The following is a 25077-nucleotide window of genomic DNA, read 5'->3' on the forward strand; positions in this document are numbered from 1 at the left end:
TTAAGTATAAGGATCACTTCTCAGAAATGACAAGTGTGTAACACTCCAAATATGGATGAGACACAGTGAGCAAAACAAGAGGTATTGAGCATCATCTTTCAAAAATCGACCAAGTTTAAAACCTATATACATTAAAACTGTATATACATATCACAATGTAGTCATGTCATTTCCATAGTAACAAGTTAACAGTCTGGTAATAACAAAGCAATGAAAACATAGAACCATTTGTGCATTTGAAATATAAGAATTTTCATTTAGCTACATCCTTGGAAGTCGATCCATGGAAAAAAAAATGGCAAAGTCTAACACTCATTCCTTTAGAATGGATCTACCCACACAAACATGCTGTGCAGTTCATGTCAACTATGTGAAGGAGCTGGACCTAATTCCCTTCTTCTTCTTTCGTTTCTCTCTTCCTCCCTCTCTCTCTCTCTCTCTCTCTCTCACACACACACACACACACACACACACACACACACACACACACACTCTCACTCTTACTCACCCTCCTCATTTTCCCACCATTTGCACGATGTAAATTCTCATTAAGAACCAAATTGTTTTCAGATGCTGGCCTGCTGGAGTTTCCGTGGAAACGGCTGGGAGGCAGCGAGCAGCCTGGCGTCGGAACGGGTAGCTCGAGATCTGGGCACAGCGTAGAGTCCCATTGCCAGGGTTCACTAAACCCATTCTGTCTACCACAATATCCACTGACGGAGGCCTTTCTCCGCTTTACAAACGACGAGGAAGCACCACTGGAGAGCTCTCTGACAAGCTGTTCTTTTTCACCCAAATTCTGAAATATACTTTATTCATTGCTGTCTGCAACCCTCCCCCCCCCCCCAAAAAAAACAAAACAAAACAAAACAAGACAAAACAAAAAAAAAAACCACGACTCAACATCTTTAGGCTTCGCTGTAAAACCTAAAGGGGAAAGAGAAGGAAGGAAAAGAAATGAAGCCAGCGAGTAGGATAAATAAATACGACTTTTATAGACTTGTTTCAATTAGAAACTCATAAAAACCTCATGAGGAATTGTTTGACTTGACTCTCTTGTAATGACTTCAGTGAAAGGCCGTGACTCTTGGTAGGGCGGGGACCAGATGGCCCACTCGCCTTAGGGGGGGTGACAAGGGCTAAATTTAGATTTTTGTGACCTTTTGACTCTGATCAGTGTCCATCCATTACAGGTATCAGCTGTACCAAACCGAAGGTCTTAACCTTAATTCATAGGCTGTTAACCTCATGATAACAGAGACCAACCTAAAGGCTTAATATCCTATGATTATTCAGCACCTAAACATCCGTGCACTCCCATTTGGAGTCACCCTTTTTTTTCTCCTTTCCTGCCTCTTTCTCTCTCTCTCTCTCTCTCTCTCTCTTTCCCTTCACTTCCTCTCTATGGGTGGCCCTTTTTCTGGACTACATGCTCTCAGTCAGCCTTCTTAATGCTGTCAATTAATATCACACTGGGCTAAGCTATCAGAGCCAGACAATCTTTCCAGTCTGTGCCATGTTGCAGTAATCCACAAAATCTCACTGCACACCCAAACAGGCTTGTATTCAGGTAGAGTTGCAGTAAATGATGCAGTTTTGCTTATAAGTTTATCCATTTTTTTTTGCTTTGGAGAGAACAGTTACAACTGAAGTACTACTCAATCATTCATATTTTTCAAAAGAAGTGACATTTTGGCATTCTGTGATGCAGGAATAACATGGCAAACATGCCTAAGATCGGTACAAAGGTATGTCTATAAATTACAAAAAAAACACCGAGGTGGCAGGGTTTTGAAAAATGCTTTGTCTGTAGGGAACTGGAAGTTCACAGAGGGTTAGAGGAAAAAGGCCTGATTTACTGTGTTGTTCGCGGAGGAGGAGATGGAAGGGGAGAAGAGGAAAGACAGGGTTACCAGGTTCTGTTCCAGGGGTTTTATCCACCCAAACACCAACAATGACAAAACACAATGACTAATGTTAGTTTCACTCAGTCCATTGGGACATGAAGAGTTTGACAATAACCTCATACTCTTGTCCCTACATAGGTCTCCTCTCTTATTCTTACTCCAAAACTCTACATAAAAAGAAAAAAAAAAACTCTGTTAAAATAACTGAAGAGCAGAAAAATAAGCAGCTTTGCCTAGATATGCTTAAAAAAAATTTTTGAACATGCTAATCCTCAAAAGTTAAAACCTCTAAACTGTATATGTTCAAACAACATAAATAAGCAACTAGAGGTCACAGTTTAGCATTCTTCACATAGCAAAGAAAAACTCATCACGAAAGGGCAATTTATGATCAGAAAGTATGTTTATAATATAATATAATAACACATCAGTTTGAATTATGGTAAGAATATATAACTCAACCAATTGGCAGTGTACGTGAACACATTAAATCTGAGGAATCTTGTTATTCCCTCACTGAGATCCTGAGACCATAGTGACATTCCACCAGCTCTTTAAATCAGAGACACTGTTCATGACTAGCGGCCTCGTCTGACCTCACAGTCTGCACTAAAGACTACTTTCCATGGAACTTACGTCCCTCTCTCTCTCTCTCTCTGTGGATTTAACATATTTTGACCATGGAATAATCTAGAACAGAAATGTTTTAAACATTTTAAATCTGCAAAGAGAGGGCACACTGTGGCACAGTATGTCCAAACACAGATTAAAGTCATATTTCTCTCTGAGCATCAACTGTGTCGCTCACTGTTTGACGGCAAATTAAATTTAAGATCAGTTATTCATTATCTCACCAACAGAGATTAAAGAGTGGCATTGAAAAAAAAACAAAAAAAAAACAGTCACTTTTGCGTTTAGGATGAAAAACAGACAACACTCAAAGCGTTTGTGGTGATCTGCTCACAAACAGTGTATAAAAGCTGTTCTCCCTGGAGATTTATGTACAATACAACTCATGAATCAGCACGAATCAACACTACGACACATTCCAGTCAGATTAAAGTAGTAAACCTACAATGGATGCCACAGAGTCCGGACAGCTAATGCATCCCACAGAGTTCAACACTTTTTTTTTTTTTTTTAAATAAAAGGTGTTTAATTTGCTGAAATATTTATTTATTTATTTATCAATCAGTCCATCTATCTACTTTCTGATTCATCCGTTGATTTATACATACACTCTTTAAATTTATTTTCAGGTCTTGTAAATGATTAAAGTTTACAAAAAACATTGTCTCATTCAAAACCATTGCAGTATCTAAGATATATGTGTGTGTATCATTGTACTCTCTCTCTCTCTCTCTCTCTCTCTCTTTCTCTCTCTCTTTCGTCCTTTAAATTTCCCTGGCTTAGTAGCCCAAGTACGTTATCCCTCGAAGTTACACGGTTATACAACCGAATCTACTACATGAGCACTGTTTTCCTCATGGCTGTTGCAAAAATTTACACAGTGACCAACTCTCACATAATAACCTCTCAGTTTCATTTTACCCTCACTGCTTCACTGTTACTTCGTTTGCAACGGCTTCAGATGGAGCTCCACGACACTGTCGTAAAAACAAGATCTTTATGGCATACCGTAGGTCAGTTGCTTGTATGTGGCAACATGTGAGTTAGTTCGCGTGTGAACGCGAGAAATGAATGTGAATGTTGTCTAGCGATATGTTTTCATGTCAATTTTCGTAATTCACTGGTTTCAGATGAATGTTATTATCCCTGATTAACTCAGTGGAAGTCTTCATTCGGAGTGTTTTGTGATTGTAAATACGCAGCAAACAGGTTTATCTGAGTTAAAGCAGGGACACGCCGCAAAGCTAGGCAACTGTCGTTAGTAGTGAAATGTTGTATTTAATCGGTCTTGGTTTGGGTGATGCCAAAGACATCACTGTAAAGGGTTTAGAAATTGTTAAACGATGCAGTCGTGTTTACCTCGAAGCATATACCTCCATACTAACTGTTGGGAAAGATGCATTGGTAGGTTGTGTGCTAGTCTGTGTAAGAGACAAACTGATGAGTTTTAGAGAAATTTGTGCAGTAAATTAAACATTGTCACATATAACTTTCAGTCTGTATGAAGTTTGTGATGCTTTAGTCTGAGCAGCAGTACGTTTGTACGGTATTACGTTTAAATTCTACTGAGTTAAAGTTAATGATTAACGTCGGTCGTATCACCAGACCTGTGCATTTTTGTAATTGTTGCAGTTCCATTTTAACGCATTTTATAAACTGAGATATCAGTAGTAAGTTGCTGACTGAGTCCTGGTTCCTAGGAGGAGTACTATGGGAGAGAGCTGGTGCTGGCAGACCGGGACATGGTGGAACAGGAGGCCGACGAGATACTGAAAGGGGCGGACGTCAGTGACGTCGCTTTCCTGGTGGTGGGAGATCCCTTCGGGTAAGAGAATCAATATCATACTGTGCCATGGTTCTTATTCATTGGCTCACATATAATGGTTAGCTATTGTATGATTGGTCAGACAGTTTATATATTACTGCTCTTTTTTTGGAAGGGGGTTATTTCACTGCCTGAGGCGAACCATCTCAGGCCTGTAATGTAAAGTTTTTCTGGTCTGCCACTTACTGTGTGTCTCTTTAGTTGTTTTTCTAAGAAAGCGCTGAGAACCTAAAAGGCAGCTCTAAACCCATGAGGTTAGACCCATATCGGGAAAATCACAGCTAGTCATTGTCTGGGATTAAACCTTAAAGACTAGGTTCTTACTTGAAATGTTTGAGTGTTGGTATTTTTGAGTCTTATACTTCACTGTGTGCTTCAGTTGCTTTACGTTTTTGAGTAATCCTCATTATTTCTGTGGGAGTTTCTATGGGACACAATCCTTCCAAATACAAAACAAAGACAATTAACAGATGAAAACAGGTGATTTAAACAAGTGCCACAAGGTTTAAGGTCACCTGTATTTACAGTTTTGGATCAGAATGTGGCAAGAAGGTCTTTTGTATCGTATATGATTTTGTCAGAACATTTATTGGAGTCATTTTTTTCTGTTGGAAAAAAGGCTGAGCCAGTTTTCCTACAGTGGGGGACAATAAAGTGAATCTTCAATCTTGTTAAGTGAAGGACATTAGACACGCTAATCAGGAGCGATTGTAGCTATTGGAAACATTCGGGGCGCATGCAATTTGCGCTTGCGCGCCTTCCAACTTTGTGTGCGCTGAGCAGCGCTTGATTATTCCCCGCTCCTTCGGACGCTGCAAGTCAAATTCCGCTCTGTTACACAGTCTGTCTGTTGTTTTGCCATAAACACCTCCTTTCAGGGTGAAAATATCCGGGGCACGGCTAGGCTAAGCTTAAAATATTCGGGGCTGTAGCCCCGATCGATCGGCCCTAACGACGCCACTGATGCTAATCAGTGTCAGTGTAGTAAATCAACATTTAAATTAGGTGACATTAAGATAAATTGACATATTTATGCATTCATATATGCACTGATATTTATGCATTTATATATGCATTACACATACTATTATTTATGCACTTATTCATTAATTTAAGTGTCCTTTTGTAGATCACAGAGAGCTTTGTCATGTTAACAATGAGCAAGTCATTTGTTGACACTTACATTTTTAAGTAACTGGTCTGAGGTTATGGAAGATATGCATATGGTGCTTGCATGTCCTCAGTCTATAAAATCCTCTGATCTATAAACCAGATTACTAGCTGACTCAAGACCACGGTATGGTGACCATCACACACAGCCACAAGTCTAATAGGATACATAAACCCCAGTCAACATTTGCTTTCCATATACATTGTAATAGAAAAAAAATGTAAATTATTCTGATTTTTAAAAATCATTCGGTCAGAAAAAGACTGAACTAAACACCAGTCAGATCAACAAAGTGGTTTTGCAGTAATCTCTGCACAGCAACAGCATTCAACCTCATATATATATGTGTGTGTGTGTATGTGTGTGTGTGTGTGTGTGTGTGTGTGTGTGTGTGTGTGTGTGTATATATATATATATATATATATATGGGTAGGATCAGCTCGGACATCAACACCATGTAAATTAAGAAAGTTCTGGAAAGGTACTGCTGAATGTACCGCACTCCATCTGCTTGAGCCACTTGAATGATGTTCAGCAGTGGAGTCATGGTGAAGATTTGTATGTTTGGCCATGTTCTTTTCCATCCAAAACCACAAGAACCCACATGCACGAGGAGAGCGGGAAGCTAGCTCCCTATTTTCCATCACCGTCGAATGCTCGGTTTGAAGGAAGTTAATCACATATTTCAAGACCAGAGATGAACTGTGTGAGCCAAGTTTGGCTTCTTTTTGCCTGATAAAGTGCAGAGTCAGACTGGAATATTTATTCAGCCCACAGTATGACCTTTGATAAGGCGTTACTGTGTCGTCTTTGTGGAAGATCATTCCGGAAGCAAAACCTAATGCATATCTTGTGCCTAAATCAAATGATCTGAATGATAACAGTTCCAGCTCAAGGAGCACTGACCAGTCAACATTGTTTTTGATGTCGCTCTGTCTTTCAGAGCCACAACCCACAGTGACCTGGTCCTCAGAGCGGTGAATGCTGGGATACAATACAGAGTCATCCATAATGCCTCCATCATGAACGCGGTGGGGTGCTGTGGACTACAGGTAGGCATGAGGAACCTCTCCATCACCCCCCCCCCCCGCCCCCCCGCCAACCCATAGCGACCCATACATTATGTCATTATACGTTATACGTCATTATGTTTCTTGTTCCTCTGTAGCTCCTTCATCGCCTTCATTCAACGTTCTGAGAAGCAATCAAACAACGGCATAATCGCTATTGTGCCAGAGTAGAGTCTATGAACTGAGAAATGAGAGTAGGACCAAGCACTCTCAATAGACCAGGCCCAGCCCATCAATAACAGGCCCATGTATTGACCTGTCAGAGTAGCTTTTGTGTGGGGGACTGAGGCCCAGCTGCTCCCGAACACACACACACACACACACACACACACACACACACACACACACCGCTGTCCCTGCCTGTGATGTGAGCGCAGCTGGCTCCTTCAGGCTTAAACACCACAGGGCTACAGGCTAGAGTGCCGCGGCTGCGTGGTTATGACCGGTCCTTGGGTTCACATCAGACGCGCTAATTGGAGCTCCTCTCCTGGCCCGGGCACACAGCACAAAGAGCAGCCAGTCAGCGCTAACACAGGAGAAGAGCCTTTGCTATTCTAATTAAGGAACCCACCGTACCACAAGTCTGTGTTTGATTCTTTTTCTCTCAGTCCACCTGCTTTCTGCACCACTTGAACCTTTTAAATAGTTCCAATTAAAAGCACAATGTTAAGGTTTTTTTTTTTTTTTTTAAATTTCTTTATTCCGAGTGGTCTTCTTGGTTTTAGTACTATAAAAAGGTGGTCAGATACATAACCGTGTAGAAATGGACTAAATGATAGTTTAAAAAAACAAAAACAAAAAAACAGGGCTTCATACTGATACTAACAGACTATATGGGATGTGAGTGGGGGTGGTATGTAGGTAGTGTGATGTTTCAGTTGGGGTGGGGGGGGGGGGGGGGGGGCAAATTAGGGCCAGTTCACCAAGCATAGTGGTTTACAGTGTTACAAAGGCCTAACTCAAGCTCTCCCTCTGCATGACATCATGCTTGGTGAAAAACAGGAAGCAGCTTTGTGCAACCAGTCTGTTACAACAATCAGGGTTCCCCTGCCACTTACAGTGTGTCCCACACACACACACACACACACATACACTTTAGTATGGCCACACACTAATGACCATACCAGCCTGTGATCATTCACAGGTTTCATCGTGATCTGTTTGTCTTTTTTTTTTTATCATTATTATTATCGGAAGACAGAACTAACAATTATGATTTTTTTTTGTCTCAGGAATTTTCTGTCTTATTGATCTTGCACTTTGTTTTGTAGTTGTACAACTTTGGAGAGACGGTGTCCATCGTCTTCTGGACAGACACATGGAAACCAGAGAGCTTTTATGATAAAATCAAGAGAAACAGAGCTATGGGGATGCACACACTGTGTCTGTTGGGTGAGTTTATTTTCCTCTTTGTGTTTACATTTTTTATTGATAACCTAATGGTGTTCAGCATGTTTTTTCTATCAGAAATTAAATGGATCAGATTGTAGGTTAACAGTGCGTCAAGTCTGCCAGTGCTTTAGATGGATGTCGTAGTATATCAGGTCATTTCCATGCACATGCAGGTGATTGGCTCCCTAGGCAGTCCCTCAGTGCTCCAGCCCCTCCCCCTTGTCTCTGTAGTATTAGTGACACTATGGCAATGAAAGTGTCAATCAAAGCCACACTTCACTCCAGGGATGCTGTAGAGCCCATATTTTAACTGTTTCTACTAAAACTGCAAACAGACATTTCCCCCCCTGTGTCATCCCCGGGGTGCGAATTAAAACCCACCCAAATCAAACACACAAAAGAAAAAGGGAGAGCAAGTGCGTTTCTCTGGTGGGGATCAGACCTCTGCTCTCTCTCCAGGGGGAGACAGATGGTCCAAATGCTAATAATTTACGTTTATGTGTGCGTGGCTGTGATTTCTATAACCAAAACATGCAACCTTGCTCTTTCTCCCTCCACTGGCGAGACTCCCCAGTAGAGCTTGCCCATGGGTTTTAGAGTAATGAATCTCAGGAACATTGTAGGCACTGCGTTTTAGGTCACCTTTTATTGAGTCCCAGGGCAGGGGGGGGGGGACGGTCAGGTCCCAGCGCGTCCCCAGGTGCAGCACCCAGCTGGGCGCGCATGGGGGCGGGCAGGGGGTTGTCCTGTGCAAGTACAGAGTGTTATTAACCTCATTATTCAAAAGGGAACCGGCAAAGGGTGGGATTAGGCACCTCACCTCGCAACCCCTCTGTGCTAGAGCTCACGTCAAAGACAATGAGCCGCAGACACAACAAAAGCGCACACACACGCACACACACACACACACACACATACACACACAAGGCTTGTGAGTCCCCTACTGATTGGCCCATCCGTCATTTCCTCTGCTAACAAGACCCAAACAATTCATCAAGGTGACACAGATGAAACAACCTTATTATAAGGACTCTCTAAGCAAAACCGTCAGCATGGTTGGTTAAATGTAGCACACTAATATTAAAATCATATGTTGTCACCAAAAGCTGGTCTCTTTTTGTTTTGAAAATTAGAGAATGTGATGGGCTTGGCTTTTATACAAATATGAAATGTTTTGTTTTCCTTTTTGGTTTATTCTGTAAGAGGACCCTTCTTAGGAGAGAATTTGACTGCTCTGCAAAAGTAGTTGCTTAACCTCAGGACAGAGTAGGGGTCCCAAAATTATGGTCCAGCTTCTTTATTGAAAGCAACTTAAAAATATTGAGAGTGCAGAGCTGTAAAATGCTGGTTTATCATGCAGTACTTACACCGCCTGTATTTTACAGATATCAAAGTCAAAGAGCAGTCCATGGAGAATTTAATGAGGTAAGAACCTCTTAATTTTTTTCCTCTGGCGGGGGTGGGGATGGGGGGGGGTCAGATTTATATCTTGTCTGTGGTTGTGTCGAGGAAGGCCCTTGAGATGAAGACAATTTTCAGTTTATTGCAGACGTTCACTTGACGTACATTTTTACGCTTTGCTGGATGCTGTCCAGGCTAATGAGTTGGGGGGGAAAAAAAAAAAAAACCAGAAAAGTTTTGTTTGATTTGGACTGGTATTCAGTTATCGCTGTAAACCTCCAGGGACAGTTTCCAAAAAAGAAGACGTGTTGTAATTTTTCCCCAGCCCATGGGTTTAAGAGAAAGGTGATAAACGAGGGTTGCCAAACATACCCGCTTTGTCTGACACAGTCAGAGCTGACTGGCTTGACGACTGGCTTAAACCAGGGGAGTTCTAAGCGGAGCTAACATTAACCGTTTTCCAGCTAAATGGACAGTTGTGAAGTCAATGCTCACGTTGTGGTGTAGGGTAATTATTTCCCCAGTGGAAGCAAAGTCGAGAAATGTTATATCGCAAACAATAAAAAAAAAAAAAACCTAGTGGTTTCAGCATTCTGTCAAATACGCTGTACAGGGGCCTGGGTCAGAACATGTTTCACAGTGAGCCTGGAAAATGCCCTAATTTCTCCCAGACTTATTGGCCAAGTTATCCATTACAAGGAAATGGAATAAACACATGTGCTCGGATTCTGGTCGAAACTGAAATGCTTGTTCAGTGAGTTAGGTATTCATTAACACAAAGAAATCAAATAAAGATCCCAATTATCTCTGTTTTGTTAATTAAATCTAAAGCGCACTTGAAATTCCTTTTCAACTCGTTATTTTTTTTTCATGCAAATGCACTCTTCCTTGTCAGTCTTCTGCCTGGTTGCTCGATAAACTTAGCTCGTGTTAGCTCAAGCTAAAATTACAAAATACATTGAAGAAAGTATCGCTTGTTGCAAATCCAAAGAATGGCTTATTCAGATTCAGTATGTACTGTATAACGATGGCCCCCATGCCTCTTCAGAACTCCTGCATAAGAACATAGGAGTACAAAGTACATTAACAGGCTCTGAGAGTGACTACACTCATGTCTGTCCCAGTGAAAGCCTGGCTATTTAAAATGACTGAAAACACTCTCTCCTCTTTGTTTGCAGAGGCCGTAAGATTTATGAGCCTCCCAGATATATGAGCGTGGCTCAGGCCGCCGAGCAACTCCTGGAGATAGTGCAGAACCGGCGGGAACAGGGGGAGGAACTAGGTGAGACATCCTTACGGGCGTACCTGTCAAAAAAAACGCATAAATTCGGTCCCTTGGAATATTTCTGTGGTTGAACCATCATTTAACATGGTAACAACTTTTTCTGGTGTGGTATGTGCAAAGCAGCAGATCAGAAACTAGCGGTTGTTGAAATGTATCGAAAATCTGTGTAATTGTGATGAGTGCATTGACAGCTGCGATTTGAAATATCAGCTCGAAAGGTTAGCGCACCTTGGTTGTGACGTTTCGGACATCTCTTTCCTCTCCAGCGATGACGGAGGACACAGTGTGCGTAGGGCTGGCCCGCGTGGGGGCTGACGACCAGACCATTCGAGCGGGAACGATGCGGGAGCTGGCATCCTGTGACCTGGGCGGCCCACTGCACTCCATGATCATCACCGGGCACCTTCACCCGCTGGAGGTGGACATGCTCGGACTGTTTGCCGGGCCCGACGGACTGAATGGTCTAAAGATGACCGACAGCTCCACGTATATTTCCTGAGACTATGATCAGACTCAAAGAAATCACATTAGCCATTTTCCATTTTTAATGTCCAGACGGATGAGTGCAGGACCCAGAATCTCTGAGAAGACAGTGGATTAGCCATATCATGAATAATGTCCCCCATATGACAAAATTTCAAAGGTTAAGGGGACTTACGTCAATTACTTAATTGTTATTACGGATCAAGTGAAGTAGGATTAATTACCCCAAAAGGCCTCAACAGGCAAAGGTTAAATTTCATTTACAGACTTAGTTGAAGCCATGTAATCAGGTTAAGGCTTACCAGTTATGTATAGTGTCTGTCAGGGAGTGTAATTATAACCGTACAGAAGGAAATGAAAAAGGCCATAGAGGAAAATGGCATCTGGATCGGATTAAGGTCTTCTTTAAGTCATTTTATGCCAGGCAGTTTAACATATTATGTCTGAATGGTATAGGAAGATCCATTCATACAAGTCAAATCAGCAGTGATGACATAAATTTGAGTGAGTGGGTAACATTTTCCTGTCATCTTGAGCGAGGTATGCTGTCTGCAGGACGAGGAGAGAGCTAATCTTCACAATCTTGGATACTTTATATCATTGCTGTTGGTTTCTTGCTGTTTCAGTCCAACTTTTGGGATTGGGTTTTCTGTGTACTTCTGTGGCTTTCCTTGGCTTTCCTCCTTGCTTCACTGTTGTCATGATAGAAAACTTTTTTTCTGAAGGAGCATGTTAACAGTGGAGATGCCATAAACTGTTTCACTCATTTTTTTTTTTTGCACCCTTTTCTCTTAAATCTCTACAGAGACCACATAGAAAACACATCTGATGTTGAAGGATTTTATTAACAATTTTTTTTTCACATTTGCTTTCTCCGCAAACCAATGCAGGCCTTAATTTTTTTCCCCCTCATTGCATCAGTATGTCTGACCAAGGTCCAACTCTTTAAGTAGTGACCCCATTTTTGTTTTGGGGGGAAAAAAAAAAAAAAGAAAGTATATTGAAAGTCTTCAGTATCCTTCATGAAGGCGATATTTAATCTCTTTATTCCATCCACACCTCAGAGTACTTAACCAATGAGGCTGAACAATACTGTTCATTTCTTCTCTGGTGCCTTCTTCCTACTGATCGCTCAGCTTTTGAATTAATGCAAAATTACGCCACACGTTTTAACATTCTTTCAGTTTACCGGCATTATGAACTGTTGAAGTAAACTTTGAGAAGTCATTCATATTTTACATGTTTCATAAACATCCTAGTATTTTGTAGAAAACCAAAGCTTAACTGCATAAAGAGTTAAAGTTAAAAAAAAAAAAAAAACGGAACAGAAGGACATACTGGGGCATTTGGAATGACACTGTGGCAGTAAATAGGCTAAAAACCATTTATTTCATTGCAGTAATATAGAACTGGCCAACTCCATACTTGGGCTTTTAAAGCAAAACAAACAAACAAAAAAAAAAAAGACATGAGGGCAGTGAATTCGTTAAACTCCCCTTAGAGGTGTTTGCACACAGGATATATATGGATCAGTAAAAAGCTGGTGTGTGTTCTCAGCACTCCACTCTAACAACGGTCTCCTGCCACATGCCCTAAAACTGACACCCCCGTAACAAATCAACATTCCAAATCAGAACCATCATTAAAATGGCCAAAAAAATAACACTCATCTCAAGGTTGTTTTACTGGACATGCAAGCATGTTTACTGGACAAGATTCTCAAAAGGATTTTGAAATATTGTCGAGGAGATTGTCCGTGATCTAATTTAAAAAGGCACTTAATAAATTCAGTATGACAGTTCAACTCAATGTATGCAATGAAATGGCCAATAAGAGGGGGGGGGTGCATCTTTTAAACTCACAGCATCAAGAAGTCAAGAGATAACTGGTACAAAAATATACCACTGATCAATCTCGTCCGGTTATAGGATTTACAGAAATGTCCATGGATACATACACACTCATACCAGAAAATTAAAAGTCCGTACTGATGACCAAATTTATGAAAAAAAAGCAGACGTCTCGGACATAATAATAAAAAAAAAATTAAGAAACATCCAAAACAGTTGATCGAGAGGATAGAGGGGGGTGAAGCGTTGGCAACACTGATGATGCAACTTCTTGTTTCCTTTGAAAAACATCACGTTATCATCATTGGCAAGTTGTATTTTTTTTGTTGTTGATGTTTTCTTGGTAAGAGTCAGTGTACTGTACTGTAGTTGCTCCATCTTCGCTCTAAAACAGAGTGGAGGAGCAGAACCCCAGAGAGAGGAGGGTTATGGTGGAGGGCATCTCCACAGCAGCACAGAGGGCTTTGGTCCCAGGACTCCCAAGAAGAGGGAAGGAGGCAGATTCTACATTGCAGCAATGTCGATCTGAACGTATAGCTGTCTTACTCCAGCCTGTGCAAGAATAAGACAAAATCAGAAGAACATTTTCATAAGGTTCCAATCAAGAGGAGTGTGGCTGTCTAGATAAAACTGAATCGTGAGAGCGGCGTCACCTGTGTGAAAATGTTGTGCGTTTGGCTAAGAATCCATCGTGCATCTGCATCCGGGGCCACGAGGAGCTTGAGCGTGCCGATGTAGACGTCTGTGCATAAAGTCCAGAAATGAGGCTCTTGCAAATTGTAGACACCCTGAAGCTGCTGGACCTACAAGAGGAACAACGCAGATAAGTAGATGAAACCTCTGCTCACTTTCAGCTCGGTACAGGAATGAGTAGACAAGAGGTTCATGCTATCATTACAATGAGCTGGAGAAAAAGAAAAGAAAAAAAAAAAATTAAACTCACCCTTTGATAGCATTCAGGAAGGGCATGGTCCAAAGAAGGGGGAGTTCGCTGCATCAGTATCCCTATAGACTCCCTGAGTAGAGGCACCACACTGTGAAGGAGGAAATAAAGAAAGGGGGTTAACGGACCTTCTCCCATGCCTTCCTATTCTCCTCGGACGCATATTAATCCAGGAGGCCGTGGAATGCCGAGTCAGGCAAAAAGGGATGTGGTGCCACAGGGGGAAAAGTCAAGCAAAACAATACGAATATCAACACAATGACGAGGCGAGGCAAGGCGAGGGCCGCTGACCTGTTTATTATGAACCGGATGACCAAGCACGGGGAAAAGCTGTATCAACATCATGATGTGACAAGTTTACTTTTAATTAGTGGAAATATTCTAGAGCTTTCTACGGACTCCAACAAAAACTCCTTGGTGCCACGGAAGGCTTAGTGGTGCATTAGTGAAGTACGAGAACACACCCTCCGGGGGTTTAGGTCACAAGAGTCAGCTGCGTGACTGCTGTTCCTGAGGCTTCTTGCATAGCTAGCGTATGAACTCAAAGCAGGCTAGACAATGCCATGCTAACCGCACACAGCCCGGCTCTGCTCCACACAACTCAGCCGTTCCAGCGGCAGCCCATCAGGACCTGGGCCACAGTTCTGCCAAAGTCTAACAAAATCTTCAGTTCTCTTCCAAAAACCTCAAGGCTGACCACGGCTGCATATGCAAACCATTAGAGGGTTACTGGGTTTGGCCTTCTTTTCAGTCCTCCTAATCTATTCTCCCTCTTCTCCTCATCTATATATCCACAAAACTAATCATACATACTCCAGGCCTCTGGACTCAGACGTCAATGTCTTCGTAACAACTAGCATTAATCATCTAACATTAATCAGGTAATTAGCAAAATAAAGGAAATTCCAACGTGAACTGTCTTAAATTGGGCATTGTGCCACCCCAAACCACCAGAACAGCTTCAATACACCTTGGCACAGATTCTACAAGTGTGTGGAGGTCTACTGGATCCATATAGCACCACTCCTCCATGAGCAATTCCATTGTTGGTGGCACTGTTTCAGAATCTCCAATTACCAACCAGTTAAGTTCTGATTGGTGACTGAGGCAACAATTGCTCGTGGTTTATGTCGTTTTCATGCTCATCAGACCATTCAATGACTGTTTGTGCCTGTGGATAGGGGCATGGTCATCCTGGAAGAGACCACTCCAGTCTAGACCACAGTGCTTCAGCATAAGATGATCATTCAGAAAGGTTTTTCAATTTATTGGTGTCTACCTTATCCTTTTCAGGGGCTGAATGGATGTAAACCGTGCCAAGAAAAGCAACGCTCAAACATGGGAAACAAACACTCCAACGTGTAGGTTTCTCTTGGCGCGCATCACACATGCACTTATCCGGTTGTTGAAACCAGAGTAAAGGATGGGTCATTCGTTCATCATTTTTTTTCCCCCTCCACTCAGAAGACCACTGCCTGTGTTCTCTTTTGTACCTCTATAGATGCAAACGTGATTTTGAAAATGTAATGAGGGGTTTAAGCACTGCGATCCAGTCGTAGCATCCTTTGGAGTTGACTGTAGAGTGGAGATTTGCGTGAAGAGCAGTCCTGTTTCTAATGGTAACATGCGTTTAATAATAAAAGATCACGCTCTCAGTTTGCAACAGCATGGCAAGTCACGTTTTTGTAGAGTTGTGTTAGAAGGAATTGCGTGCAAACAACAAGAATATCATCATCAGCAAAAGATTTAAAATAAGCTATGTTATTAAAAAAAAAAATACATCCGTAATCATGTTACTGACAGCCTGTCTGTCTGATGTCTCAAGAGCTATCTCATGTTGGCCTTGAAGTTCCTGAAACGCCAGCTACTTCCTCATGCTCCTTAATAGCCTTCAGTGGAGCCATCAAACCAGCCCCATACTACCACATACTACACTCTCATTAAGAGCAACATTGAGCCTTTCCATAATCTATAGATTTCCTGACAGCTCAGCACTTCTTGCCAGTAAACCGTATGTGGTTGAGTAAAAGTGGTAATGCGTTGAAAATTCAGCACATGCAAGCATTCCGTTAGATACCTCCCTAAGAATGCTTGTGGTACACCACACGGTGTCTTAGAAAGCAGGCAATGCCCCATATCAAAGCCATATATGTATGAGAGTATCCATGGAAACCCAATTTCAATTGATCGGCATGATAGCCAGATGCCTGACTCGGGGGTTAATGTCTTGTTGTGCAGTGGCTAACTGGACTTTATTGCAGAATACATAGTTTTGATTAATCCACATTAGATGTTAAACACGATGAACTTAAGGTTGATGATATCAGGCCTGTATGAAGGCAGGCCACTGTCTATGAACATTCGTCTCGGAGTCCGTTATGTTTGTCCTCCCTTTGGACAATAAAATGAAAACAGGAAAGCAAAGCATGAGGGGACCTCCAAGGTCTGACATCATACCATTGTTCCAGCTCTTCCTGCACAGTCTTGGTGAGGCACACTCACCACCACATACAGTGGCACACACCACTCAACACACATAGCTACAACCTGACTAGTCACACCACCACCACCACACACAGCATGACTCACAATACAAAGAACAATTGCAAATAAGTGATCAAGGCCATGATAAAGGTTAACTGTTGAGTCAAAGTAAGAATTCTGGCGCTAGTCTATGCAATCCTGGACATGTCCGAATCCTTAAGTGATACTCTTGAATACGACCACAAAGCAGATGCAAAAGCAGATAATGTGATTGTAAAAGACAGCTGCTTCATAACCACATGGTAATGATTGGCTATTAGGCAGAGTAAACCTGAGTTTGCCTCCAGTTCGTATGAAACATTTACGACACCGACCTAATCATAAGAGGGATGTGACCACAGAGAAGAAGTCAACATTCACAGATTGCAGACGGGGAGGGCAAGCGTATAAATTTAAACTCCATCACACGTTAATGCATGACGGGATCTAAGTCTGTTCTGGTCCTGAGGAGGGAGGAGCGTCCAATCAGAGAACCACCACAACAAGAGCCCACTTTGGTCTCTCTGCCAGCTGGTTCGCACACTTACTTACACCCGCACACAGCATGAGGTAGCGCTTCAACTCATGAAAACCAAATTCCACCAACTTTCTGCTGGTTTTTTAGTCAACAGACCTGGTGCTAATGAGATATGGAGGGAAAATCCAATATGTGAAGGCACGTTAAGACCTGCAACATCTGTCTTTTAAGTCATCGTGGTGAACAGCACAAGATTACATGTGGAATGACCGAATGCAGCTCAGATGAAGAGAAAAATAAAACATTTTAAGGGCCAACCGGATAACCTGTAATTAGTGAAACTGTAGCCAATGGCAATGAAGGGTATGTGGACAAACCATTTCATTTGACTAAAATCCCTTCCAGAAACAAGGCCATTCATCTGACACTCCCAAAACCAAACTATAGGCTGACATGAACTGTAACTGTGTATTTTTCCTGGGGTAGCGTTGCACTTGGTTTTCACATTAAATGGAAACAATTCAATTCATCAATTTAAACACAAATGACTTTACTGCCAAGACAGTTATTCAGGGGAGGACATTTCTTCAGACAAAGAGCCTTACTGTGGACTGCTTTCTTGGATTTGGGTAGACTGTTCCATAAAGGAAAGCACCTTAAGTAGCCAAAGAGTCCAGCAAGTTCATGCGGGAGATTCCTGCCATCATAAAACAGTTACTCTTGTGACCTCCAGTTCTACCAGGTCAGTCAAACCGATCTAATCTGCCAGCAGCTACATAAACTCAAGAGTTTCAAACCCTGCTTAACATCTGCAGAACAAAAATGTAATTTATGTTAATATTCACTGGATTCGTTTGGTCCTCTGGCCACAGGCTTGAGCCCAAGTGGACTTTGTAGAGTTCCAGAGCAGCGGTATCACTGGTCACATCAGCAGGGCTCCACATTCATGTCTCAGAGTTCAAGACACGCCAACCACTCCACTTCACTCAGTAATCACAGGCTACTGTGGCCACCACAGCCATCTCAGATATTCTCCCCCTGGGTCCAGAGCAGCCCAAGTCAAACATACTCGTGTTTACATACACTGCACTGGATACAAACACACACGGGTCTTGGCCTTTGAATGACCGCGAAGGGACTGGAGTGCTGTCCAACTCCCAGTGAGACCTCCAGCCCTACAGACATGGTACCTGTCATCAAAGTAAAATAAATCATTTTACAGTGCCAATCAATCAATCACACAGCAGGATTCAAGAGCGAGAACAAAGCTCGTTTCATTTCTCCAACTAACACTGGTGTCTATCTCACTGTCCAACAGCCCCGACCGCAAAGATTCCAAAAGAGAGCCAACCACGGTCAGGCTCAGGGAAGAGTCAAAACCATGACAGGCTCTGGTTTCATTTCAACACACATCGAGAGAGCCAAAAGACGCACAACGATGGTGCGTACTTACAAAGAGCCAATGTCCGCTGACGACATGTGTTATCTGTTCTTATCTCGCTGTCCAGTTTTTAAGGCTCCACATAAAATCTCTTATCAGATGAAAACCAGAGATGAAAGAAATATGGGGATGAGGAGCTTGATAAACGCTCTCATGTGCAAAACAACATTAGAGCAAATTAAAATGGGTCTGTGGGACCGCTAAGATAACTGGGTGGGGTTCGCAGAAATGAACAACAGGGAAATGTTTTTTCAAATGCTTGGCATGACTGTTATGCGTGCACCCACCAACTCCCCGTTTAATCTTATGCGTGTGACCAAGGTAAACCCCATTCAGATGCTTCATAAGCTACGTATTCAGGTTAAGCACTTTTATAGGCCAACTGCACTTTAATGCTTTTCCTTCTCATTTTCAAGCTAATGCCTGTTTCTGATTACTTGGCTTTGGGTTTAATTGCTTTCTCTGGTTGTATAATCGGTCTGTAAATACCATGCCAGAACAGCCCCCCCTCTTTGGTTTCCACCCTGAACTTCACCTGTATTAAAATACGTTACAGTCACTTAAAAAACGTGTTTTCTACTATATCCACACCAGGCAAGAAAGAATTTTATCCTTTCTGCAAAACTAGTGAACTGTTAATTTCTCTGCACTAGCTATTTTGTGGTGAATAGAGATTTCTAAGGGCAAACAGTCTAAGCCAAGGTCTCAATGACACCCCCCCTCCTTTACTTTCAGATAAAAGAGAGAGGAAAATCCATCTTAAAAGATGCCTTTGTTCCCACATTTTTGTAGCTAACAGTCATAGATCGCTACACATTCCAGAGGAAAAAAAAAGAAAGGCTTAAATACAGAGGGGGGGGGGGCTAGCAGGGATGAATGAGTGTACAGGAGAAGCTTTGCTCTGAATTATGCATTTGACAAAAAAAAAAAAAAAAGGAGGCCCTTTCTCCCTCCGAATCAGACGCTCTTCACTACAGCCCACAGACCAAGAGCCATCTGTAATTTAAACATGTACTGAGTCGCAGCGCTCCTCTTCAAATTTACACAGCAAGCATGCTCTGGCTTTGTATAGGAGACACAACATTTAGCAGCCAGAATACAAACGTGTCACATCTGCACTGTTTTATGTATGATTCGGGGGGGGGGGGTGTTTGGGAAAAGATGTGAGTTTTACTGAGTGATGTGTTACAGATATGTAGAGTTTTACAGCCTGTTAAAGGCTTTTGTTTGTCTGAAAATGAAAGTGGCTACATTTAAAAACGGGCTCGCCCTCTACTATATTAGACATTAAAGACAAGACTGTTTGTGTGTAGGCATTAGGCATTGCTGAGTGGTAGCCATTTGAAGAATCCCACAAGAGAGAGCTGACTCCTCATTTTCTGGTTTGGCCACATGTTGGGAGGCCACTCTGGACTCCACCCTCAGAGCGAGTCCTGTAATTCACCCAGCTGAAGTGGAGGCAGCTTCAGAGGAGACCTGCATCTGGCCAGTCTGAAGTGGCTTCGGGACGTTTAGCATTAGGTGCTGCTATGTTTGCAGGGTGGAGTTGAGGGTTGATAGTCATAATTCAGACAGACGCGAACTCGCAGATACGCAGTCGTGCACACACACGTACACACACACACACACACACACAATTGGAAAGAGGTTTCGCATCTGAGGAAGCTGAGTACTCACCTGACTCCTATAAGGATGGAGATGAGCATAGAGCAGATCGGATCAGCAATCATCAGGTCATACTTCTGCATGAGAATGGCTGAGATGATCACACCAATACTGCCCAGTGTGTCCGCAACAATATGCAGAAAAACTCCTGCAATGCACAACCACACGCAATAAGTCACTCCATGGAAAGCATAGCGTCACACCACACATGGAGAAAGTACCAAGTTAAGGAGCAAAGCAAGAAAAATGGCCATGCAGCCCAGAACTAGAGTAAGCTTAATCATCGTTTGGGAAAATCAGCCAAAATTGTATTGAAGCTCAAGCTTTACAGAATTAGAAAAAAAAAAAAAAAAGACTTAAAAAAAAAAAATCAAAAAAGAAAGGCATGCTTTCTCTGTTACATTTACAAGAGTGATAAACAGCAGTTTATCCCCAACCTTTCTTGTTAACTTCAGTAACTTAAATGAGCTGGATTTTCTCAAGAGCAAATCTGTGGTGGGTCTATAGTTCACATTCCCATACATAATGAGTGGATGACACAAAAGCCCAGGGGCTACGCAAAGACCACTATATTTAGAGGTGACGTCATGACTCCAGGCTGCTGGGTTCATTTGGGCCCAGCTGAGAGTGAGTGGTATCCTGCATAACTCTACTCTCTCTGGGAATATCTCTGGACCACTTCACTACACAACCTGCCAGCTTTTCCCTCCAATACAACCTCAGGCCAAAACAGCAACATAGGATACCAAAAAAGAACAGAATTCATCTTTTGTCACCTAACATGGACTGATTTTTTTTTTTTTTGTATTTGATTTTATTTTTATTTTTATTTTGGCACACCGACTTCAACTGAAATCGTGTAACAGTTGACTTGTGACTATGAGTGGTAGAGCGTCACATAGGTAAACTGCACTGGCCAAACAAACCACACACACTACTCTCCACTGGAAACAATGTCATTATCAGCTCCTAATTCTCTGAGAAAGAAAAACCACAAGAAAAGAGACCACCACCACTACCACAAGTAAGTGAAAAGCAATGACCAACGCGCCCGATACAGACTTGCACAATAAACAGGAATGTTCCCATTGACAAGTCCTCAAAGGAATGATCTTCTTTCTAAACAGACACAATGAAATATGGAGCACTTGGAGGGCTAGGGAGGGGAACTGAATCTACTTACAATTCATCACTAGGCTGAGAAAAGGTCCAGCACCAAAGGGAAAACAGGGACGGAGGGAGTGTAACCTTTTGCACTGTCACCTCCTCTCTCTCCCTCCCCCTTTTCCAGCTATTCCTCCCCTCCGCACTCCCTCCGTTCCCCAAAGCCGGCCTCCCAAAGGGCCTATTCTCTCTCTATGTGTGCCAGGGTGAAGGGGACAAACTACTCTCTCTTCCCAGCTCTTTCCCACAGAACCCAGGACAAAGCCATTTAAAGTGATAGAGCGTACACACTCTCGCTCTCACATGTCACCATTGCCAGTCAAAGCCAAAGGTTATGGCTAGCCATGGTCAGTGCCGTCACATCAGCGATAACTATGACCTAACTTTGTTTTCTGCACACGAAGCTCTGACAAAAACTCAGACTCCGTAAGCTTGCTCAATGCATGAAGGTTGTTTGTGCATCAAACACACGACTCCAGGACACTGAAGTCTAGACTAAGGCTGAAGTGTCACAGGAAACGAACTGCACACCTGGGTGACAATAACATTACTATTTCCAATCTGTCCTCTCAAACATAAAGTCAAAGCGTAATGAAAAACATGGATTTACAACAAAATACATCAGTGCGCCTAGCAGTCATACATAATCCACAGCCGCATCTCCCTCCAACATTAGTCTCACTCAGTGTTTATAAGATAGAGGGGTCTCTGGTGCCATCCTGTGGTGATGGCTGGAATAAGACAAACTTTAACTTTACCTTGTAAAATCTGTTTGCTGGAGCCTTTTGCTGGTGAGTATGAATGTTCATCTGGGGAGAACAACAACAAAACACATGGAATAAATCAAAAGGAACTGAGACACTGGAAATGTCTACAGAGCTCAAAACTCTGTGTGCCAGTGAGATTTGGGTACTGGGGGCGACAGCGTGATTCAGGTCTTACCGTGGCAGTGTGGTTCTTCATGTGAGTGCCCGTGTCCATGCCCGTGTTCATGCCCATGCTCATGCCCACCGTGACTGTGGCCATGCCCGCCGTGGCTGTGTCCGTGACCCACGCTGCCATTGAAAAGGGAATGGCTATGGCCATGACCTAAAGACAAAGAGATTCACAATCACAGTGCTGCTATGGCAACAGCTTCGCTTTCCCTCAAGATTTAACACCAGAATTCTTTCTGTCACTCATCAGTCATTACTATAGGATTTAAGCAGCAAAAAGTCATTTCGCTGAAAGTAAAGAAGCTCTTATTACTGGACCTATGTTATGTTTTCCTGAGAGCACCACAGGAATGCAGTGCCTTGTATAAAGCGTAACAGTGAAGAACGGACAGCTGACAGAATGAAAACAAGCTGTACCTTCACCACCGTGAGAATGTCCATGACCCCCGTGCTGGAACACAAAGATGCCAACGAGGTTGACCAGAAGCCCGGCGATCGACACCGGCAGCAGACGCTCGTGGTGGACATCTGGAGGCTCTAATGCTCTCTGCAGAAAAAAGACCGCAGGTTATCACCGTACTCAGACTTAAAACTCAATCACATTACACAATATCTGGATCAGCAAATCAGAAGGAAATGCAAACTCTGCTCTCAATGCTCGTTATCAGAGTATGTTTAACGCATCACAAAAGGGGATATTCCAATCCTATTTAATCCTATTCATTTATTTTATTTTTTTTGGGTATACCTCAACTCCCTCTGAGAAGATAAAAAAGGCAGTGAAGATGAGGAAAAGGCCATTCACAAAACCTGCCAGCACCTCTGCTCTGACATACCTGCAAAAGAAAGGGAACTATTTCAAAACAAGTTAAATGATCTGGCAGCGTTTACACAGAGCCTTCACTCAGAAACAGATCGTCGCTTCCTGATTTACTTCCTCATACAACCGCTGGCTTAAGGGGGCCTGTCTTTCAGTGGTAAAAAGATGAGCGGTAAACTACGGCAGTGGTTTTGCTTGTACCTTACCCATACGAGAAGGAATCATTGGACCTCCACCGAGAGATGACTGATGCCGCAAGTCCTGCCAGAAGTGCGGTGCAGTCAAAGAACATGTGGAAGGAATCTGATATCAAACCTAAACTGAGAACAGAGCAAACAAGAGCACAAATCACGCACAAGCCCAATACAGAGCTCAACAGTTTTTCAACGTGAAATTCACCGTACAAAACAACTGTTTCATGGCAACATTTACGTCGAAAGGTGAAAACGGACTTAACAAATACGTGGATTGTAAAACAGCAGATGTGTTTGAGTTTGTGTCACACCCTTAAGAAGCTTAAATGCGCTCTTACGAGATGCAAACTCACAGTTCCTCTTAGGAACCACAAATTTCAAAAGACTGAGACAGCCACTTTGTTTAACACTCTGTGGGGGTGGGCTAAGGCAATGCCATTTCTGTCAGGTTTGGCACTGCAATATTTAATAGAGCAGGCCGTTCACAAGATTCAGAAAACCCTCTGACGCCCGTTTTAGCCCCTAAAATGTAAACTATGCTATTACACACTGATATTTCAGAATCAATGGAAATAAAGTATAAGCAGGTTCTCCTGTTCAGCAACAAGCCGTAGAATGCATTCTGAATACTGCTAACCTGAAATACTGGGAAACTGTATCTTTTCTAATTGCCACGCTGTTTCTTATCAGCATTCAAGCATTGAACCTTAATCCCGTCAACCAGGAACCATTTCAAAGACAGTAATCATTAGTTATCTTTGATCACGGGAGGACAAGTACTGAGAGGTACTGACCTCTCAGATTCGTTTTATTCTTAAGCGAGATGCTATCATTGTATATTAGCGATTGAGCTAACAACAGACATGGTTCTGAATCATCCATGCTTAGACCTACGTGGCACATCCTGCACATAGTGACGTTTGTTCTGTCGTTCGACTGCTGTACTTACCTGTTACTCCATATGCCGTAGAGTAACTCCACAAATGCAAAAGACAGATTCAGACAAAGGAAAAAAAATAAATTCCGAGATGTCTTGTCTGCAAGGATTGACCTGGAAGGAAATATGTAAATTCAGCTGACGTTAGTGAAGCGAGAAAACCTCTTCGGAGCTAGACGGCTACCAAGCTAGCTAGCCACACTGACTTTTGTGTAAGCAGACCGACCGTCGCTCACTCCCTGACGAGTCACAATAACACTGCCTCAATATTGTCATGCTTCTTGATAAAATATTGAGGCCAGAAACTTCAATTAGTCAAAATGCCACTTCGGTTTTACAGTAACCGTGGCTACTCAGTTAGCATTTGCTTCCTTAGCGACTACAAATTGGTGGGCGAGGTAATGGCTTTCTCAGGCACCGAATAAACATGTGTATCTTACATCTGGCAATCTGTCAGCACAATTTAACTTTAATGAGACATATGCGACTAGTCAAGACATAGGATTTGAGAAACAGCTGGGCAAATACTTCTTTCATTTTCAGTTTACTCAATGAAACCCGGTAGCTTTATGAACAGTTAACATATATCTCTGGTTGGCAAGTTGGTTGTTTTAAAGGTTGGTCATTCGAAAGTCTAAATTAAATTAACTGGACCAAGAATTCATTCAATTGAAAGAGCATTTCAAACCCCCTATCACAATAAATACAGTTAGCTATCCTAGCAAGCTGTCTTAGCAAACAAACGGATCCCCTGCCGCGAAGTTAGCAAACTAGCAAGTAAGGAAAAGAGAACGCTGACCAAACGCATGCCAGTTATCAGTTTACCTAAACCATCCTGATATCTTGACGAGCAAGTTGAGTTTAGCAGGCTTGTATTCATCGTCTTTAATTGATAACGGTAACATTTTAACCAAAACCAACACCTGCAGCCTTGGCACTGGATTCCCAGTGTTACAAACTATT

General features: G+C 42.5%; 2 protein-coding genes across 2 annotated transcripts; one reads left to right on the plus strand and one right to left on the minus strand.

Moving 5' to 3' along the window:
• Positions 1 to 3609: 3609 nt before the first annotated feature.
• Positions 3610 to 12134, plus strand: dph5 (diphthamide biosynthesis 5). The gene is made up of 7 exons (XM_030791350.1): positions 3610 to 3941; positions 4238 to 4362; positions 6477 to 6585; positions 7875 to 7995; positions 9381 to 9420; positions 10575 to 10678; positions 10948 to 12134. The coding sequence occupies exons 1-7, from the start codon at positions 3807 to 3809 to the stop codon at positions 11178 to 11180; spliced, it is 867 nt and encodes a 288-aa protein (XP_030647210.1). The 5' UTR covers positions 3610 to 3806; the 3' UTR covers positions 11181 to 12134.
• A 400-nt stretch (positions 12135 to 12534) lies between these two features.
• On the minus strand, positions 12535 to 25077 carry slc30a7 (solute carrier family 30 member 7). Its single transcript, XM_030791349.1, has 11 exons — positions 24940 to 25077; positions 24127 to 24228; positions 23190 to 23303; positions 22912 to 22999; positions 22581 to 22710; positions 22171 to 22317; positions 21987 to 22037; positions 20077 to 20212; positions 13958 to 14048; positions 13668 to 13817; positions 12535 to 13566 (listed from the first exon to the last, which is right to left on the minus strand). Exons 1-11 carry the CDS (start codon positions 25017 to 25019, stop codon positions 13519 to 13521), a joined length of 1137 nt encoding a protein of 378 aa, XP_030647209.1. The 5' UTR covers positions 25020 to 25077; the 3' UTR covers positions 12535 to 13518.

Source organism: Chanos chanos, chromosome 14 (genome assembly GCF_902362185.1).
Source record: "Chanos chanos chromosome 14, fChaCha1.1, whole genome shotgun sequence".
Taxonomy (NCBI): Eukaryota; Metazoa; Chordata; class Actinopteri; order Gonorynchiformes; family Chanidae; genus Chanos; species Chanos chanos.

Bases quoted from the DNA above. Each gene is read 5' to 3' on its own strand.
- dph5 (XM_030791350.1), top strand. From the start codon at position 3,807: ATGTTGTATTTAATCGGTCTTGGTTTGGGTGATGCCAAAGACATCACT. The intron at 6,586-7,874 runs GTAGGCATGAGG...TTTGTTTTGTAG, and splicing joins TGGGGTGCTGTGGACTACAG to TTGTACAACTTTGGAGAGAC. The intron at 9,421-10,574 runs GTAAGAACCTCT...CTTTGTTTGCAG, and splicing joins TCCATGGAGAATTTAATGAG to AGGCCGTAAGATTTATGAGC.
- slc30a7 (XM_030791349.1), bottom strand. From the start codon at position 25,019: ATGTTACCGTTATCAATTAAAGACGATGAATACAAGCCTGCTAAACTC. The intron at 23,304-24,126 runs GTAAGTACAGCA...CTCTGTTCTCAG, and splicing joins TACGGCATATGGAGTAACAG to TTTAGGTTTGATATCAGATT. The intron at 13,567-13,667 runs GTGACGCCGCTC...ATTCTTGCACAG, and splicing joins CGCACAACATTTTCACACAG to GCTGGAGTAAGACAGCTATA.